The following is a 19,954-nucleotide window of genomic DNA, read 5'->3' on the forward strand; positions in this document are numbered from 1 at the left end:
CGGCAGGCGGACTCTCAACCACTGCGCCACCAGGGAAGCCCTGTCATTTTCATTTTTAATTTTTACTCAGAAAAAAAATAAAAAGAATTTTCTACTTTGCAGTTTCCTTAAATATTTATCCTAAAGGTGTTCCTATATGGCTATTCTGCAAAATAATATACTTAAATTAATATTAAAATGTTTAGTATAGCACCTGGAACATGTAAGTGCTATATAGCTGATTATCATATATAATGGTTTATCTCATTACTAAGTCAAAATATAAATATAACCATTTTTTCCTGCAGCACACATTTCAGTGGTTTCCAATTTTTGCAATTACTGTCTATGTTAAAATAAAGAGCTACATATGTTCAAACACTTCCAAACATTTACTATTCAATATTCCTTTTTTAAAGGAATAAAGGCATTATAGCTTAATGGGTAACTACAGTTAGTTCAATGATGACATTTCATAATGCTTATTTTCATTATTAATTGATCCTTAAAATGATTACACAGGGATTATCTATTACTTTAGTTAGTTTAATATGTTATATTTACTCTTTTAATACCACCTGGAGATCTACAACATTTTAAGATTGGATTAAAGAATATTTTTAAATACTTTAGATCTGGATTCTACATACTATACTGATGTAGCAATAAATTATTCTTTTACTCTTCTGTGTATCTTCTCCTTTCCCTGCCTTGATTTGCCCTTCTTAGTTAATATAAACTGAAGGGTCCTGATGCTCTTTCTGTTTCTCCTTTGTGGGCTTACTTTCATTTTATCAGTAAAAAGAACTGTTGTGAACCATGATTTCATAGGTTCCTGAAATGTTACTTACTGAAAGATGTACCTCAGATGTAACATGTTTTAAATGCTGGTATAATATTAAATATTCTTTAAATCTGGTGATTTTCAAAATCTTTCATTTTCAAATTCAAAATGCAAAAATTATCTGATATAAATACAATGTTATGGGGTGTGTGTCTCCAATGAGAAAGAGACAGAGAGACAGACTCAGAGAAGAGAGACTCACCTTGAGTCTCATTATAACTTCAGCCAATAATACTGCTATATACAGTAATATATTCTTTAGTACTTACTGAAGCAACTAGCTTCCAGTCCTCAATCTGCTGTTACACTTAATCTCAATAATCTCCTCCAGCTCTAAAATTCTAATGATTTGTTTGCAAACCTAATTTCAAGGATTCTTTTAAGTAAAGACCATTCCCTAAACTTCTGAATCTCAAGCCTACACTGCTATGCACAGAACAAGTACTTTTAAAGAGACACTGGTTGACTGACTTTAAACAGATGAAAAAAACTAAAAAATTATCTGTGCACTATAGTAATCATATATCATTTCTGAGGAAATAGTATTTTTAACACTTCATCAAGTCCAACAAATCAGAGTTGTGCCAAGAGCAAAACATAAATATATGGAAAAATACACTCACCAATGTGTCTAGGCCTACATGCTGCTTTCCCTTTTCTTGATGTGGTCCTAATACCAATTTTCCAGTAGAAAAAAATGGTGTGTCCAATGTTTTATATACTTTCAACTCACCATGTTCAACACAAAATTGGTATGTATCTCGTGGCCTTACAAGATCTAAGGGAAAAAATTTAATATAAGTACAAAGTAATAGCAATTACATTTCTCTAATACAGCATATACACACATAAACCTGCCTTAGAAAGATAGATGTGATTAATATCACTGACTCTGGAGCTAGAATGCCACAGGTCAGATCCTATCTCTGTCTTACAAGCTGTGTGAACTTAGCCAAGTTGCTTATCCTCTCTATTTGTGCCTACATTTTCTTTTCTATAAAATGGGATAATAATACTTCATCTATGTTAGAGTTGTGAATATCAAATGACTTAAAGTGTGTAAAGTATTTAAAATACTGGCACAAAGTAAGCATTAGGTAAGTCTTGGCTATTAATAATAACAATGGTAGTATTACTATTTTTCCCATAATAGCTCAGACAGAAAACAAAATCAGCTAAGAGACAAGAAAGGATCCTATCTTTAAAAAGTTTAACATAGCCACAATACAAATGTATCAGCACCATGTCAGTAAATTCCTTTGTGCTTGCTTGACTGATTATTAAATAACAAGATTTTTATTTATTTATCAGGTAAAGCCTCTAAGTAACCGGAGTTCTAAATGTAGCTCACAAATTACTATATCACTTTTTTTTTTTTTTTTTGCGGTACGCGGGCCTCTCACTCTTGTGGCCTCTCCCGTTGCGGAGCACAGGCTCTGGACGCGCAGGCTCAGCAGCCATGGCTCACGGGCCCAGCCGCTCCGCGGCATGTGGGATCTTCTCTGACCGGGGCACAAACCCGTGTCCCCTGCATCGGCAGGCGGACTCTCAACCACTGCACCACCAGGGAAGCCCTACTATATCACTTTTTAATTTCCCTTTTACTTACAACCTTTTCCAGACCTATAATTAATACATTTTTCTATCATCAGCTTCTGACTGTACTCCCACAGACTACAGGATAAAGAAAATACATAGGCTCAAGAAACAAAAAGTGATGAATTCTTGACAACACACAACTTTTTTAACCTGATACAGTATAGCAATGTTTTTAGTTAAGACACTTCACTAAACAAAATTCTCTGTGCTTCTACCTCTGTTGCCAAATAAACAATCTGGAATATAGAAATAACTTTGCTACTTAAGATATCAAATGGAACCTATGCCACAGCCAAAATTTTAAGTGTAAATACTGCCTCTCTGGTTTGAGATATCTGTCCTCTGACTTGGGATAAATAGTCCCAAGCACTCACTGGTACAGTCATAACAGTTGTTAAAATATTTAAATATTTCCTGTATGTATATATTCCCTGGTTGGTAAACAGCTGAGTGTCCCCTACTTAACCCCACCACTCTATAGCCCATCCCTTGGGACCTCCCATGTTGTCCTAGACACTAAATGTTTAATGCCTATTAAGTATAGGAGGAGGCTTCTAGGACCCTGTACCAGCCTTAAGGTTCAGCATGGCATTTGTTTGGCTGACAGATGCCCTTGCTAGTCTTCTCCAGAAAGGTTTTATGCCCCAGATACCAATATTGGCATCTCACAGCACCAAAGGCTGTCTAAATCCTGCCACAATCTCCATCTGGTCTCACAGTAAGAGTGTATCCGGGAGTCTACCAGTTAACTTGCTACAGTTCCCTATGAACAGCCCCTGTCCACTTGTGTCCTCCTGGTCAAAGAAGGCCTGGACCCTACTGGCGGAGGCAACACTCCTGATGGTAGCACTTGTATCACAGAGGACAATTGCATGGTGCTATGTGTACCCTGGAGGTTGTCTGCCATCAATTCCCCTAGTGTAGTCCTCATACAGGCTGCTTATTTGAATTAGACTCTCTACTAGACTTTGGCTCTGAAAGATCTGGGGAGAGAAAGGGAAAGCAGACAAGCCAGACTTCAGTTTGTCCTTACTAGTTGTTAAATTAAGTATTCTCAATATCAACCCTGATCTTACCCATAAGAATAATCTCTCGTGTTTCTGGGTCCTTTACCCTCGTTGGCTGCAAAGGATCTCCCAGAGGTATATTCATATTTACCACGAATTTATTCTCTGCAAAAGAAATATCACTGAAATACTAACTACTTACTTAAAATTCTTTTCCATTAAAAAAAATCTAGTATGAAAATAGAGTTATGGACAAGTTTTAAAGGAAAATTGCCAGAGGCATATCTTTTTCCTGTTTATCAATGACCACTTTGATAAACAAAAATTCAAAAATCAGTGATTTACCACAGAAGCAAACATCCTAAACTTCTTATTTTCTTACAACTTTTGAACTCTTGCATCATCAAGAAGTTAAATGGTGTTTTGCATATTCTCTAAGAGAGCTGAAGTACACAAAACACTTTAAAAAGAATTCTTTAAAATGTTTATTTTAACCATAATTCGAGCATGGAAAAGATAAGCTTCATTTGACAGGGCAATTTACTCAGGTGGAAATGTTTTACACTCTGCTATTAATGATTTTTTTAAAAGAATAAAATTAGTTTACTTTCAAAATCTGAAAGAAATGTGGACATTAAAAAGATAATTTACCCTGAAGTAGTAGTATATCTGAAGCTTTTAGAGATTATTTCAAAATTTGCAAAGAGCTACTTCTCAAAGCACTGTTATTTAAAATAAGGAATAAGTTCATACTTCTTTCATCATTATCAAGACAGATCCTTTTCCTATTAACTATTGTATTGACTCTTCCCAAGTTTCCTTTTGCTTTCCTTTTAGATGATACTTTGTCTGGGGAGAGTATTCCACCAATCACAAATCCTCCTGAAATTTAACCAAAAAAAAAAAAAAAAGGTAAATTATCATACCTGGCAAAGTGAAAATCTTGAAACAAAACTCATTAAATTAATACAGCACATTTCCTTTCAAAGTACCAAAGAATACATTAGTTTTACCACACTCTACAGTTAAAAATTCAAACAACACAAATAGCAACCAATTTCACTTGTCTCTCACTATCCTAAATCTAGAAGCACTGATGAAACATGACTGAATGATCTCTGTTGCTTGAAATCAAGTCATCAGTGGAAGTGTAAAAAAACAAAGATCAGCAATGAACTATTTATAGTAATTCACATGTCAGTTTAGTCCTTTGACTCAGAAATATACATCAAAAGAAAGGAAATAACTTTAAGATAACACTCACTATACTTTCTTTCCCACCCTCTACAATTTTTGTAGAAAAATATAAGAAAATAGAATGAGAATAATAATGGGGAATACTTAATCTTTGACAGTTATAATTTTCTCATGTTCTGATCTAATGCTTCATTTTATGCAATTAAAAACCTTCCTAGGTAGTATAAAAATAAAAACACTCTATCAAGCCACATGCTCACCTCAAACTGCTACCAAAAAGAAAACAAATCAGCATCTCTATAGTAATCAGAGAAATCTGGACTTGAATCTATTCTTGTCACATTTTTGGAGGATGATGATTAAATAAGGTAATGTATATAAATACATAAGACAGTACTTGGCACGTAATGTACCTAAATAAATTGTAGCAATTATCATTATTATTATTTTGGGACACTAAAGCATAAATTTTACCAGATGGCCTTCCTTGATACTCTATTCGCTCCCCTCGCCAGTATTCCAAAGGTTTTGATCGTGTTCTCATGGTCCTGCGAACATTTGGTGTGTTGGAGGGCAATACTGTAAAAAGACATCAGACAAAAAATGCACATATATGTTTAGTTGGATGATACTCTGCAGTGAAAAGATTGATATTACTTTCTAGAACACAAATGCTTCTAGACAGAACACTAGAAAAATAAATTTTAAGACATATTTGTGCTATTAAAGAAATGCCAAGCTACTAGATCGGAAAAGATTTAAAAACATGGTAACGAACATTCACGGTTAATGATGTTAAAGGTACACCGGAATTCTCATATATTGTAGGTGGAAATGTAAACTGATTGATGACAATTTGACAATACCTATAATTGTAATACTGTTTGATGTAGAAATTTCATTTTTAGAAAATGAGTTTGCAAAATATTCACAAAAATGGGCAAAGATATAGGTGTTAAGAACATTCATGGTAGTACTGTTCATAATAGAAACAGAAAAGAAAAGGCAAAAAGCAAACTGAAAACCACCTAAATGCTCCACAATAGGAATTTATAAATCAGGGGTAGTTATGTATACATGTGTTTGTGTGTATACACACATATTTACTTGTTTTATCTGAATAATGCAAAGTTCTATATACTAAGTTTGTTGGCTACATAATCAACTTCCTATGTTCTTACTTACTTCTGGTTTGCTGGAGTTGTCCAATTCTGAAAGTGGTTTAACAGAATCTCCCAGTCTAACTGTATTGTTTAAATTAAAATCTCCTTGCTTTTTCTTAGCTTTTTTCCTTTACACATTTTAGTTGCTAGGTTGTTTGGTACATAGTAGTTTATGATTTTTCTATCTTCTTCATAAAGTGCTAATTTTATTATTACAAGTCCTTCATCCTGTTCAGCACTTTTAACCTTAAATTTCAATTCACCTAATATTAAAAATACACTACTTTCTTTCTGTTTGTATTAGCCTACTTAATTCTTTGATAATCTTCTATTTTAAAACCTGTTTTAAGTGTTTCTTATAAACACATAGGTAAGTTTGTTTAACCAAATCTGATAGTCTCTATCTTACTAGAGGAATTCAATCCATTCACACTTATTTAGTACAACAAGTAATATACATCTATTTATTTCTTCCATTTTACTTTATATTTACAGGTTATTTTACATCAGTGATTCTTTTTTCCCCTCATTCTCACTGGTTTGGTCAGAATACCATTTCTTCCCCCATACCCCAAACCTTGGTCATTTCAAAGTTTACTGTGCTTTTTCACTCTAATATTGGTTACCTTCCCATTCCTGACACTCAACAGTCATACTCATTTCTCCATCATTATATTAACAACTATATCCCCTACCAAGATGTTATCTTCTCCTTTTTCTCATTTAGTAAAATGAAACTTTTAGACTACTTTTATTACCCCTCTTCCACTCCTACTCTCCTCCCCACCACACCAAGTTTTGTTAAGATAGTGTGGATTTCAAGCTACCACTGCAAAAATCCTTACTTAGTACTTATAAATCCCCAATCATATTAGCATTAAGTAGTAGACACATCCTAAGGTGTGAGCAATGAGACACACCTTTATATAATCCCCTTCCCTAGGATACATGTGGAACCTATGACACACTCAACAGAATATGGCAAAAGCAATGGGAAGTCACTTCTGTGATTACATCATGATCATACATATAAGACACTAGCAGAAGGAGAGAAAAATTCTTCCTTGCTCACTTTGGAGAAGCAAGCTGCCATACTGTGAAGGGTCTATGAAAAGGGTCATGCGACAAGGAACTGCAGGTGACCCCTAGATCGAGAGTAGTGGCCCATGGCTCACAGCCACCAAGGAAACATGTACCTCAGTCCTACAATTCCAAGAAACTGAATTCTGCTAACAACTACATGAGCTTGTGGTGGTTAACAGGACCTCGAGCCTCAGATAAGACCATGTCCCAGGCTGAGACGTTGGACTGCAGCCTGTGAAACCCTTGAACAGAGGACCCAGCTAATTTGTGCCTGAGCTCCTGACCCATGGAAACCAAGGGATAATAATATGTGTTGTCTAAACAACTAAATCTGTAGTAATTTGGTACACAGCAACAGAAAACAAATATACATTGCTTAAATTTAACCACATATATTGAGAATCATTCCTCAGCACTGTTTCCTCTCCTTGAACTCATTTTTGACTTATATGATACTTGGTTAGATTACCTTACATGGATATTTTACATAGAGGAAGCTAAACTTAATCTTGCGTTATCTGCAAAATAAATTCAGTTATCAGAAAGAAAGATATCTTGGCTAGTTGTAACAAAGGATTGTAATATATTTCTTTTTTTTACCATCTTTATTGGAATATAATTGCTTTACAATGTTGTGTTAGTACCTACTGTATAACAAGGTGAATAAGCTATATGTATACATATATCCCGATATCCCCTCCCTCTTGCACCTCCCTCCCACCATCCCTATCCCACCCATTGAGGTGGTCACAAAGCACTTAGCTGATCTCCCTGTGCTATGCAGGTGCTTCCCACTAGCTATCTATTTTACATTTCGTAGTGTAGTATGTATGTCAATGTTACTCTCTCACTTCGTCCCAGCTTACCCTTCTCCCTCCCCGTGACCTCAAGTCCATTCTCTAAGTCTGCGTCATTATTCCTGTCCTGCCCCTAGGTTCGTCAGACTCATTTTTTTTTTTTAGATTCCATATATGTGTGTTAGCATACAGTATTTGTTTTTCTCTTTCTGACTTACTTCACTCTGTATGACACACTCTAAGTCCATCCACCTCATACAAGTAACTCAATTTCATTTCTTTTTATGTCTGAGTAATATTCCATTGTATATATGTGCCACATCTTCTTTATCCATTCATCTGCTGATGGACACAGGTTGCTTCCATGTCCTGGCTATTGTAAATAGTGCAGCAAAGAACACTGTGGTACATGATCTTTTTGAATTGTGGTTTTCTCAGGGTATATGCCCAGAAGTGGGATTGCTGGGTTATATGGTAGTTCTATTTGTAGTTTTTTCAGGAACCTCCATACTGTTCCTCCATAGTGGCTGTGTCAATTTACATTCCCACCAACAGTGCAAGAGGGTTCTCTTTTCTCCACACCCTCTCCAGCATTTATTGTTTGTAGATTTTGTGATGACCATTCTGACTGGTGTGAAGTGATACCTCACTGTAGTTTTGATTTGCATTTCTCTAATGATTAGTGATGTTGGGCATATTTCCATGTGTTTGTTGGCAATCTGTATATCTTATTTGGAGAAATATCCATTTAGGTTTTCTGCTCATTTTTGGATTGGGTTTTTTGTTGACATTGAGCTGCATGAGCTGCTTGTATATTTTGGAGATTAATCCTTTGTCAGTTGCTTCGTTTGCACATATTTTCTCCCATTCTTAGGATTGTTTTTTCATCTGGTTTATGGTTTCCTTTGCTGTGCAAAAAGCTTTTAAGTTTCATTAGGTCCAGTGGTTTATTTTTGTTTTCATTCCCTTTACTCTAGGAGGTGGGTCAAAAAGGATCTTACTGTGATTTATCTCATGGAGTGTTCTGCCTATGTTTTCCTCTAAGAGTTTTATAGTGTCTGGCCTTACATTTAGGCCTTTAATCCATTTTATTTTTGGGTATGGTGTTAGGAAGTGTTCTAATGTCATTCTTTTAGATGTAGCTGTCCAGTTTTCCCAGCACCACTTATTGAAGAGGCTCTCTTTTCTCCATTGTATATTCTTGCCTCCTTTATCAAGGATAAGGTGACCATATGTGCATGGCTTTATCTCTGGGCTTTCTATCCTGTTCCATTGATCCATATTTCTGTTTTTTTTTTGCCAATACCATACTGCCTTGATTACTGTAGCTTTGTAGTACAGTCTGAAATCCGGGAGCCTGATTCCTCCAGCTCTGTTTTTCTTTCTCAAGATTGCTTTGGTTATTCGGGGTCTTTTGTGTTTCCATACAAATTGTGAAATATTTTGTTCTGGTTCTGTGAAAAATGCCATTGGTAGTTTCACACGGATTGGACTGAATCTGTAGATTGCTTTGGGTAGTATAGTCATTTTCACAATGTTGATTCTTCCAACCCAAGAACATGATATATCTCTCCATCTGTTTGTATCATCTTTAATTTCTTTCATTAGCGTCTAATATTTTTCGGCATACAGGTCTTTTGTATCCTTAGGTAGGTTTATTCCTAGGTATTTTATTCTTCTTGTTGCAATGGTAAATTGGAGTGTTTCCTTAACTTCTCTTTCAGATTTTTCATCATTAGTGTTTAGGAATACAGGAGATTTCTGTGCATTAATTTTGTATCTTGCTACTCTATCAAATTCACTGATTAGCTCTAGTAGTTTTCTGGTAGCATCTTTAGGATTCTCTATATATAGTATCATGTCATCTGCAAACACTGACAGTTTTACTACTTCTTTTCTGCTTTGGATCCCTTTTCTTTTTCTTGTCTGATGGCTGTGGCTAAGGCTTCCAAAACCATGTTGAATAATAGTGGTGAGAGTGCGCAACCTTGTCTTGTTCCTGATCTTAGAGGACATGTTTTCAGTTTTTCACCATTGAGAACGATGTTGACTGTGGATTTATCATATATATATTTTATTATGTTGAGGTAGGTTCCCTCTATGCCTACTTTCTAGAGAGTTTTTTCATAAATGGGTGTTGAATTTTGTCAAAAGCTTTTTCTGCATTTATTGAGATTATCATATGGTTTTTAATCCCTCAATTTGTTAATATGGTGTATCATATTAATTGATTTGCGTATACTGAAGAATCCTTGCATTCCTGGGGCAAACCCCACTTGATCATGGAGTATGATCCTTTTAATGTGCTGTTGGATTCTGTTTGCTAGTATTTTTTTGAGGATTTTTGCATCTATGTTCATCAGAGATACTGGCCTGTAGTTTTCTTTTTTTGTGACATCTTTGTCTGGTTTTGGCATCAGGGTGATGGTAGCTTTGTAGAATGAGTTTGGGAGTATTCCTCCTTCTGCTATATTTTGGAAGAGTTTGAGAAGGATGGGTGTTAGCTCTTATCTAAATGTTTGATAGAATTTACCAGTGAATCCATCTGGTCCTGGGCTGTTTATTGGAAGATTGCTAATCACAGTTTCAATTTCAGTGCTTGTGACTGGTCTGTTTATATTTTCTATTTTTCCTGGTTCAGTCTCAGAAGGTTGTACTTTTCTAAGAATGTGTCCATTTCTTCCAGGTTGTCCATTTTATTGGCATAGAGTTGCTTTTAGTAATCTCCCATGATCCTTTGTATTTCTGCACTGTCAGTTGTTACTTCTCCGTTTTCATTCCTAATTCTGTTGATTTGAGTCTTCTCCCTTTTTTCTTCATAAGTCTGGCTAATGGTTTATCAATTTTGTTTATCTTCTCAAAGAACCAGCTTTTAGTTTTACTGATCTTTGCTATTGTTTCCTTGATTTCTTTTCTACTTATTTCTGATCTGATCTTTATGAATTCTTTCCTTCTGGTAACTTTGGGTTTTCTTGTCCTTCTTTCTCTAATTGCTTTAGGTGTAAGGTTAGGTTGTTTATTTGCAATTTTTCTTGTTTCTTGAGGTAGGATTGTATTGCTATAAACTTCCCTCGTAGAACTGCTTTTACTGCATCCCACAGGTTTTCGGTCGTCATGTTTCCATTGTCATTTGTTTCTAGGTATTTTTTGATTTCCTCTTTGATTTCTTCAGTGACCTCTTGGTTATTAAGTAGTGTATTGTTTAGCCTCTATGTGGTTGTATATTTTACAGTTTTTTTCCTGTAAATGATATCTAGTCTCATAGCGTTGTGATCAGAAAAGATACTTCATACAATTTCAATTTTCTTAAAATTTACCAAGGCTTGATTTGTGACCCAGCATATGGTCTCTCCTGCAGAATGTTGCATGAGCACTTGAGAAGAAAGTGTATTCTGTTGTTTTTGGATGGAATGTTCTATAAATATCAATTAAGTCCATCTTGTTTAATGTGTCATTTAAAGCTTGTGTTTCCTTATTTATTTTCATTTTGGATGATCTGTTTATTGGTGAAAGTGGGGTGTTAAAAGTCCCATACTATGATTGTGTTACTGTCAGTTTCCCCTTTTATGGCTGTTAGCATTTGCCTTATGTATTGAGGTGCTCCTATGTTGGGTGCATATATTGTTACAATTGTATATTCTTCTTGGATTGATCCCTTGATCATTCTGTAGTGTCCTTCTTTCTCTCCTGTAATAGTCTTTATTTTGAAGTCTATTTTGTCTGATATGAGAATTGCTACTCCAGCTTTCATTTGATTTCCATTTGCATGGAATTTCTTTTTCCATCCACTCACTTTCAGTCTGTATGTATCCCTAGGTCTGAAGTGGGTCCCTTGTAGACAGCATATATACGGGTCTTGTTTTTATATCCATTCAGCCAGTCTGTGTCTTTTGGTGGGAGCATTTAATCCATTTACATTTAAGATAATTATCAATATGCATGTTCCTATGACCATTTTCTTAATTGTTGTGGGTTTTTGTAGTTCTTTCCTTCTCTTGTCTTTCCTGCCTAGAGAAGTTCCTTTAGCATTTGTTGTAAAGCTGGTTTGGTGGTGCTGAATTCTCGTAACTTTTGCTTATCTGTAAAGGTTTTAGTTTCTCCATCGAATCTGAATTAGATCCTTGCTGGGTAGAGTAATCTTGGTTGTAGGTTTTTCCCTTTCATCACTTTAAGTATGTCCTGCCACTCCCTTCTGGCTTGCAGTTTCTGCTGAAAGATCAGCTGTTAACTTTATGGGGATTCCCTTGTATGTTATTTGTCGCTTTTCCCTTGCTGCTTTTAATACTTTTTCTTTGTATTTAATTTTTGATAGTTTGATTAATATGTGTCTTGGTGTGTTTCTCTTTGGCTTTATCCTGTATGGTACTCTCTGTGCTTCCTGGACTTGATTGATGATTTCCTTTCCATGTTAGGGAAGTTTTCGACTATAATCTCTTCAAATATTTTCTCAGACCCTTTTTCTTTCTCTCCTTCTTCTGGAACCCCTATAATTTGAATGTTGGTGCGTTTAATGTCGTCCCAGAGGTCTCTGACTGTCCTCAAGTCTTTTCATTCTTTTTTCTTTGTTATGCTCCCTGACAGTTATTTCCACCATTTTATTTTCTAGCTCACTTGTCTGTTCTTCTGCCTCAGTTATTCTGCTATTGATTCCTTCTACAGTATTTTTAATTTCAGTAATTGTGTTATTCATCACTGTTTGTTTGCTCTTTAGTTCCTCTAGATCCTTGTTAAATGTTTCTTGTATTTTCTCCATTCTGTTTCCAAGATTTTGGATCATCTTTACTATCATTACTCTGAATTCTTCTTCAGGTAGACTGCCTATTTCCTCTTCATTTGCTTGGTTTGGTGGGTTTTTACCTTGCTCCTTCATCTGTAACATACTTTTTTGTCCTTTTTTTTTCTTTGATGGGTGGTGCTATATTCCTGTCTTACTGGTTGTTTGGCCTGAGACGTCCAGCACTGGAGTTTGCAGACAGTTGGATAGAGCTGGGTCTTGGTGCTGAGATGAGGACCTCCAGGAGGTCTTACTCCGATTGATATTCCATAGGGGCTGAGTTTCTCTGTTAGTCCAGCGATTTGGACTTGCAGCTCCCACCACAGGAGCTTGGGCACAACCTCTGGCCTGATGACCAAGATCCCACAAGATTCGTGGCTCATAAAAAAATAAAAAAGAAAGAAAGAAAAAAGGAGTACAATATCTAAGAATAAAAAACAAAATAGGGCTTCCCTGGTGGCGTAGTGGTTGAGAGTCCGCCTGCCGATGCAGGGGACACGGGTTCATGCCCCGGTCCGGGAAGATCCCACATGCCACGGAGCGGCTGGGCCCGTGAGCCATGGCCACTGGGCCTGTGCATCTGGAGCCTGTGCTCCGCAACGGGAGAGGCCACAAGAGTGAGAGGCCCACGTACCGCAACAAAAAAAAAAATCAAAATAAAATTAGAAAGATAAAAAATATATCAGGAAAAATAAAAGTATAATCAAAACAACCAGTCACTGGGGGTTCATCTTGTCCCCTTAGGTGTCCGTGGTCCCCCACTGGTGCCTGGTAGGTGCCCTAGTTGTGAGGAGACATGAATTCCACATGCTCCTAGTATGCCATCTTGACCACGCCTGCCTCTGTAATACATTTCTGAAAGTAGGCTATATATATTATTTTATTCTTCCAGAGTTGCATACATGAGTTATGGTAGTCAGGTTTTGTTGGGGAGTTTTTTTCTCCTTCACATGTAACTTTTCTGTCTGGAAGCTTTCTTCTATCCTTGAAATTCAGGAATTTTATTCACTTATGTCTAGAGGTGTATCTTTTTCATTAATTCTCTCTGGCAGTTGGTAAACTTCCTCAAATTGCAGATCAAGACTATCTTTACTCCAGGGAAGTTTTAACTAGTACTTTCTTTAACTGTTTTAACTGTTTCTTTAACTGTTTTCATTCCTCCATCTGTTTCTTTTTTCTGGAAATCCTGTTATTTGCATGTTTTATCTGCTGTCTCCATGTTATTTCCACTGCATATGTTTTTCTTCATCATTTCCATCTTTTTTTACATTTCTGTTCTGATGAATTTCTTCAGTGTCAATACCAGCTACTATTTCAGCTCTCAACAGAAAATATCTTTACTTTCAGTTCACATACTGACTTTTTAAACTGAAAAATTATGTTTTAGCAACCAGAAAGCCTTCTATGATATAACTAGATCTCTGACAGTACTCATATTTCCTTCCTTGTTAAAATTGTTATCCATCTACTACAATGGTTCTAGCACACCAGAAGCTGCCTACTGTTGCTAGGCATAATTCTTGATTTTCCTCTCTTGGGTTGCTGGAGCCCCTGTTCAGGGACACTTTTATTTCTCTTTGACTACTCTGACTCTAGGCATATTCCACTCCAAGACAAGCATTAAGCACAGAGAAGTATAGCAGCCTCTCTTCACATGGGCCTACAAAATACTAACTGACAAGATGTGAGGTTCTGGTTGAAGCAATTAGGAAAAGGTTCATTCCTATAGGTTCTCTTCAGGTACAAGTGTAGAAGCCTCAAGTATAGGGAGAGAAATAAAAAGCCACTCCAGTTCCACAAAGGTGAGAGGTCCCATGAATCCTGACCAGCAAATATCTCTTTGAAAACCATAGTTTTAATCCTCATGTGAGCCTCTCCATGGATTCCTTAGCTCCCAGCTTACTTATCCTAGTTAACTGCTTTGTTTAGGTGTGAACTGGAAAAAACGGGAGAATTTGTCAGGGATGCCATCTACCTAGCAGTTACATTTTATAGAATTCTCCACCCTAGCTTCTTAGTTTATCAGCTCCCTACTATAGAACAATGAGTGAGAGGATTACAGGCTTCATAAATGGCCAATAAAGAAACTCAGTGGCCTGTGATGATTTACCATGAAATTCATGAAAACTAAATACAAGTTTTACTTTCTCTGACAATTAATCCAAATAATATTTTCCCCCTGCCTGAGAAAAAATTAAGTTATATTTAGAAATAAAGGTTTTATAATATGAAAATATTAAGAGAAAAGTAATCTTACCTAATTTGTGATGCACCTTGTTCTCTGGTGTTGAGTTAGACCTTTTTACTCTTGAATCATCTGCAAATTGCAGAAGCAATATCATGAGCAATGGACACTAATTTCATGTTGAGTTAAAGTGGGTTATTCGGTCAACTTCAGTATATTTTAAAATAAAATTCAACCTGAAAATACATTTTTTTTCTTAGAAAATAACAGTTCTTTACTTGGATGCATACTCTTTTTTTAATAACATCTTTATCGGAGTATAATTTCTTTACAATGTTGTGTTAGTTTCTGGTATATAACGAAGTGAATCAGCGATATGCATACATATATCCCCATAACCCCTCCCACCCTCCTTATCCCACCCCTCTAAGTGGTCAAAAAGCACTGAGCTGATCTCCCTGTGCTACGCAGCTGCTTCCCACTAGCTATCTATTTTACATTTTGTAGTGTATATATGTCAGTGTTACTCTCTCACTTCATCCCAGCTTACCCTTCTCCCTCCCCGTGTTCTCAAGTCCATTCTCTATGTCTGTGTCTTTATTCCTGTCCTGCCCCTAGGTTTATCAGAACCTTTTTTTTTTTTTTTTTAGATTCCATGTATATGTGTTAGCATACAGTATTTATTTCTCTCTTTCTGACTTACTTCACTCTGTATGACAGACTCTAGGTCCATCCACCTCACTACAAATAACTCAATTTCGTTTCTTTTTATGGCTGAGTAATATTCCATTGTATACATGTGCCACATCTTCTTTATCCATTCATCTGTCAACCTGACAATACATTTTATTACTCCCTTTGCTTTTCACTGCTGAGAAATGAAGGCTAGTGAAAAACAGTATAATATGTCTCTAGATTTTGCTACAGTGAATATATCTTAAGACGATAACAGTTACAAGTAACAAAAAACAAACAGGTTTTCTATTGCTTGTGGACTTTAAGTGAAATAAGCCACTGGGTGGATAAAAATGCAAGGTGTGATAATGAATAATTACTGTGTTAATAAAGTAATCTATGATTGTTAAAGTTGTAAATAGTGCAACCGTACTGAATTTACTTAGCAGTGTGACAATTAGGTCAAGAGGTCTCAACTTTAGTGTAATAAATAGCATCTAAACATAACAACCATCAACTCTTTCCCTTCCTATGCACAAACGCTGTTCTTTATCAAGAGGCAAAGTTTAATTGCCTTCTCCTTGAATCATCACTGGCCTTAGTGAGTTGCCTGACTAATGGAATGCACAGAAATGACATTCTGGGACTTTGAAAGCTAATTCCTCAGAAGACATGCAGGTGCCACCTGGATCTCTTGGAACTTCAGTCTGAGGAAAGACAGCCATCATTATGAAGACTGATTACCCCAAGACTGCCATGCTGTGAGGAAACCCAAGATAACCAAGTGGAAAGGATGCTTGGCCAGCCCCCAATTATTTCAGCCACCCTGGCAGGGTACCAAATATATAAGTAAATAAGTCACCGTGGATTTCCAGTCCAGCTGATATTTCAAATGACTCCAGCCCCAGCAGCTTGCATCTAACTACAAATGCATGAGAGAGCCAAAATGAGAATTGCCCAGCTAATAAGCTAAGTCAACCCACAGAACCATAAGAGATAAATCGACTGCTGTATTAAGCCACTAAGTTTGGGATGGTAAGTTATGCAGCAATATGAAACTAGAATACTTAATATCCATGAACCATCTTAGATTTCTGATACAATATTGTGTGTAATATACATTTCCTGAAAAGCAGGTCTAAGTTTTAAGTACGTTCTCAGCTAAAGAGTAGAAGGTTTCTTTTTTGGGATCATGAAAGTGTTCTAAAATTTACTGTGGTGATAATTATAAACTACTGAATTATATACTATAAATGGGTTAATTGTATGGTATGTGAAGTACATCCCAATAAAGTTATTCCAAAAAATAAATAAATAAATACAATTTCCCTTGTACTTCCCAGTATAACAAGTAGAGGGCTAGTCATTCTTGGAAATTTTCCTATAGCAGTGGGCTCTGGAGGCAACTGTTGGAGCCAAGAGAAGGAACAAAGCAAATGAATAAATATACTGAGGATAATGGGAGCCAGACTTCTCACTCTCCTTGAGAAAGGGCTTATTAAAATGGAAAAGGGAAAGTCAAACATGTTGGAATGGAGTTGGAGGTACCGATGTGAACTCATGGTTTCTAAATACAGAAACACCTCAGAGATATTGAGAGTTTGGTTCCAGACCACTGCAATAAAACAAATTTGGCAATAAAGCAAGTCACATGAATATTTTTGTTTCCCAATACATATAAAAGTTGTTTACACTATAATGTAGTCTATTAAGTGTGCAAAAGCATTATGCCTAAAAATCAATGTATCTTAAATACTTTATTGCTAAAAAATGCTACATATCATCTGTGCCTTCTGCAAGTCGTAATTTTTTTTTACAATAGTAACAAAGATCACTGATCACAGATTACCATAATATAATAATGAAATATTGTGTTAATTACCAAAATGTGACACCGAGATACTAAGTGAGCAAATGACATTGGAAAATGGTGCCAATTGATTTGTTTGATCAGGGCTGCCTGCCACAAAACTTCAATTTGTAAAAAATGCAAAATCTGTGACATACATTAAAGCAAAGAGCAATAAAGCAAGGGATGCCTGAATAAGTACAGAAAGAAGATACAGATGCTTGTGTATGTACAGTGCACATATATATGTATGTGTGTGTTTATCTATTTCCTATCTCAGTCCACTGAGAGAACCTAAAAGCAGTGATATCCCAGTAACAATGAGTACACCAAGCACCCGGATCTAAGTTTCTAAATGTCATCCCTCCACTAGGTTCCTTTGGAGAAATAACTGATTCCAGACTAGAGGCAGGGGAAGAAGCCTGGAACATCTTCTGCCAAAAAATAAGACAGTATTCAAAAAATGACAGAAACATGACAAAAGGTCTCAGGAACCAGTTGAAAGGATGTCTCCTCCTGGCCAAATTTGGCACAATTTGAGTACCAGAATAAATGATAAAGATTATAACCCACTGAATAAAACAGGAACCCAGTAGTAGTCCATAATAATATAAATAAATGAATAATGAATAAATAAATGGGGAAGGAGTAAGTAAAACTATTTCTTATAGAATGCCAACTAATTAATAGAGAAGAAATTAGGGAAATAGAAAATAGTAATTTGGTACCACCATTAGTGGATTCAGGTGGGAATATTCAAAAGATGCTAACATTGGTGCAGAGGTTTGAAAAGGGACAAGTTACTAAAATAGGATATCATTCCACAAAATACTTATCAATTACCAAAGAGAAAAACCCTGAGTGGAGAAACCTGGCAGACAATAACTTGAACAGGTGATGAAGATTAAAATCACTAGTAGAGGGGCTTCCCTGGTGACATAGTGGTTAAGAATCCACCTGCCAATGCAGGGGACACCAGTTCGAGCCCTGGTCTGGGAAGATCCCATATGCCACGGGGCAACTAAGCCCGTGTGCCACAACTACTAAAGCCTGCACACCTAGAGCCTGTGCTCTGCAACAAGAGAAGTCACTGCAATGAGAAGCCTGCACACCACAATGAAGAGTAGCTTCCACTTGCTGCAACTAGAGAAAGCTAGCACGCAGCAACGAAGACCCAACACAGCCAAAAATAAATAAATAAAATAAATAAATTTATTTTAAAATTAAATAAATAAATAAAATCACTAGTAGAAGATGAGTCAGCACTGTGTGCCTCCTAATGTGATGCACAAAGAACACAGCATCATTTCTGTAGTATTTCTGTCAAATATGCATGGCTCACATCTGATCATGAGGAAATATTAGAGACACCCAGGTTGAAGGTCATTCTAAAGAATGAAAAGCTTGTACTCTTTGAAAAAGTGTCAAGGTCAGGAAAGTTAGAAGAAGACTAAAGAACTATTCCTTATTGAAGGAAACTGAAGGGACATGAGACCCAAACACAGTCCATGACCCTAGATTGGATCCTGAACCCGAGAGAAAAAGGAACAGTTGGAACTGCTGGTGAAATCTGCATGGAGTCAGTGAAGGAAGACTAGTGTTATACTAATGCTGATTTCCTGACGTGGATGGATGAAGAGTGAATTATGTTCTTGTCTTGCATCATGTCTGCACATACTCACACGTAATAATATGTATGCGACTTGCACTCGAACAGTCAGTCCCAAAAGAAGACTAATAAACATGTATAAACATTTATGTAGAGACGGCAGGGAGGTAAATGAAACAAATATTGTAAAATGTTGGCAATTATGGAAACTGGATGAAGGGGGTATGGTATTTGAGTAAATTAAAAATTATTTCCCAGAAGAGTATAAAACAAAACAAAGCAAAACACAGAGACAACTCCAGAATTTCAAAGACTAACAAAGCCTAATAAGCATGATGTAAGACACAGGTTATTTACAAAGGAAAAAAGAAGTAAGGCTGTCTTACAATATCTACTCATAAGCATTAGCTATCATGAGATAAAAGAGCAATAGCCAAATAGTTTAAAGGACAAAAAGATTGTGACTCAAAAGACTTTTACTATTTGACTAGTTGTTCATTGTGATACAAAAGAAAGTTCCTGAGTCCTTGCTAGCATATGTGAGACTTATCTACCAACTTTACAAAGAAGTAACAAAGCATATCTGTTAAACATTTATTAAAGGAAAAAAATACTGACAGAGCAAGTCAAAAATAAAAATTCAATCATGCTGTTTGAAGCCACTCTGCTTTAGTTTGGTAAAAAAAAGGTTAAGTAAAAGGAAGAAAAGAAATATAAGAAACAAAAACAAACCAAAAGAAAGCAGGGAGTCACAATGTTAATATTAGACAAAAAAAGACTACAAAGTAAAAGCATTGTAACATGATCAAGAAGGTAAATTTGACCAAAACAGGTACATTCCATATGCAAACTTACGTGCTCAGTAAGAGCGCTGAAATGTACATAGTAAAGACTGCAGCAAATAGGAGAGACAGACCACTGCAAAGCAAACATTTTACTTCAACTCTGGCAGTCCTTAACAGACCTCACAAATGGTAAGGATACAAAGGATAAGAATAATATGAAACACAGAATGTCCAAATCTAAGATCCTGTTCTTTTTCCCCAAATCTGCCCTTCTTTAGTAGTCTCCAAATCAAGAAATGACAATGCCATTCTTCCAGGTGCTCATGCCAAAAACTTTAAAGTCCATTATCTTTGACACTTCACTTTCTTTTACACCTTACATCCCATCCATCAGGAAATAATGTTGAC

At 36.1% G+C, this 19,954-nt stretch overlaps 1 protein-coding gene across 1 annotated transcript in view; it reads right to left on the reverse strand.

Moving 5' to 3' along the window:
- The window catches only part of CENPC (centromere protein C), a gene marked incomplete at its 5' end in the record, with an annotated part of 91,689 nt that overhangs the window by 5,439 nt on the left and 66,296 nt on the right, over nucleotides 1–19,954 (reverse strand). Inside the window, 5 exons of the mRNA XM_079716564.1 lie at nucleotides 1,447–1,601; nucleotides 3,499–3,594; nucleotides 4,183–4,311; nucleotides 5,101–5,205; nucleotides 14,701–14,760. Of these exons, the coding sequence (XP_079572690.1) occupies nucleotides 1,447–1,601; nucleotides 3,499–3,594; nucleotides 4,183–4,311; nucleotides 5,101–5,205; nucleotides 14,701–14,760 (545 nt within the window). The remainder of the gene's footprint in view (nucleotides 1–1,446; nucleotides 1,602–3,498; nucleotides 3,595–4,182; nucleotides 4,312–5,100; nucleotides 5,206–14,700; nucleotides 14,761–19,954) is intronic.

Source organism: Hyperoodon ampullatus (assembly GCF_949752795.1).
Source record: "Hyperoodon ampullatus genome assembly, chromosome: 1".
In the NCBI taxonomy this organism is placed as follows: domain Eukaryota; kingdom Metazoa; phylum Chordata; class Mammalia; order Artiodactyla; family Ziphiidae; genus Hyperoodon; species Hyperoodon ampullatus.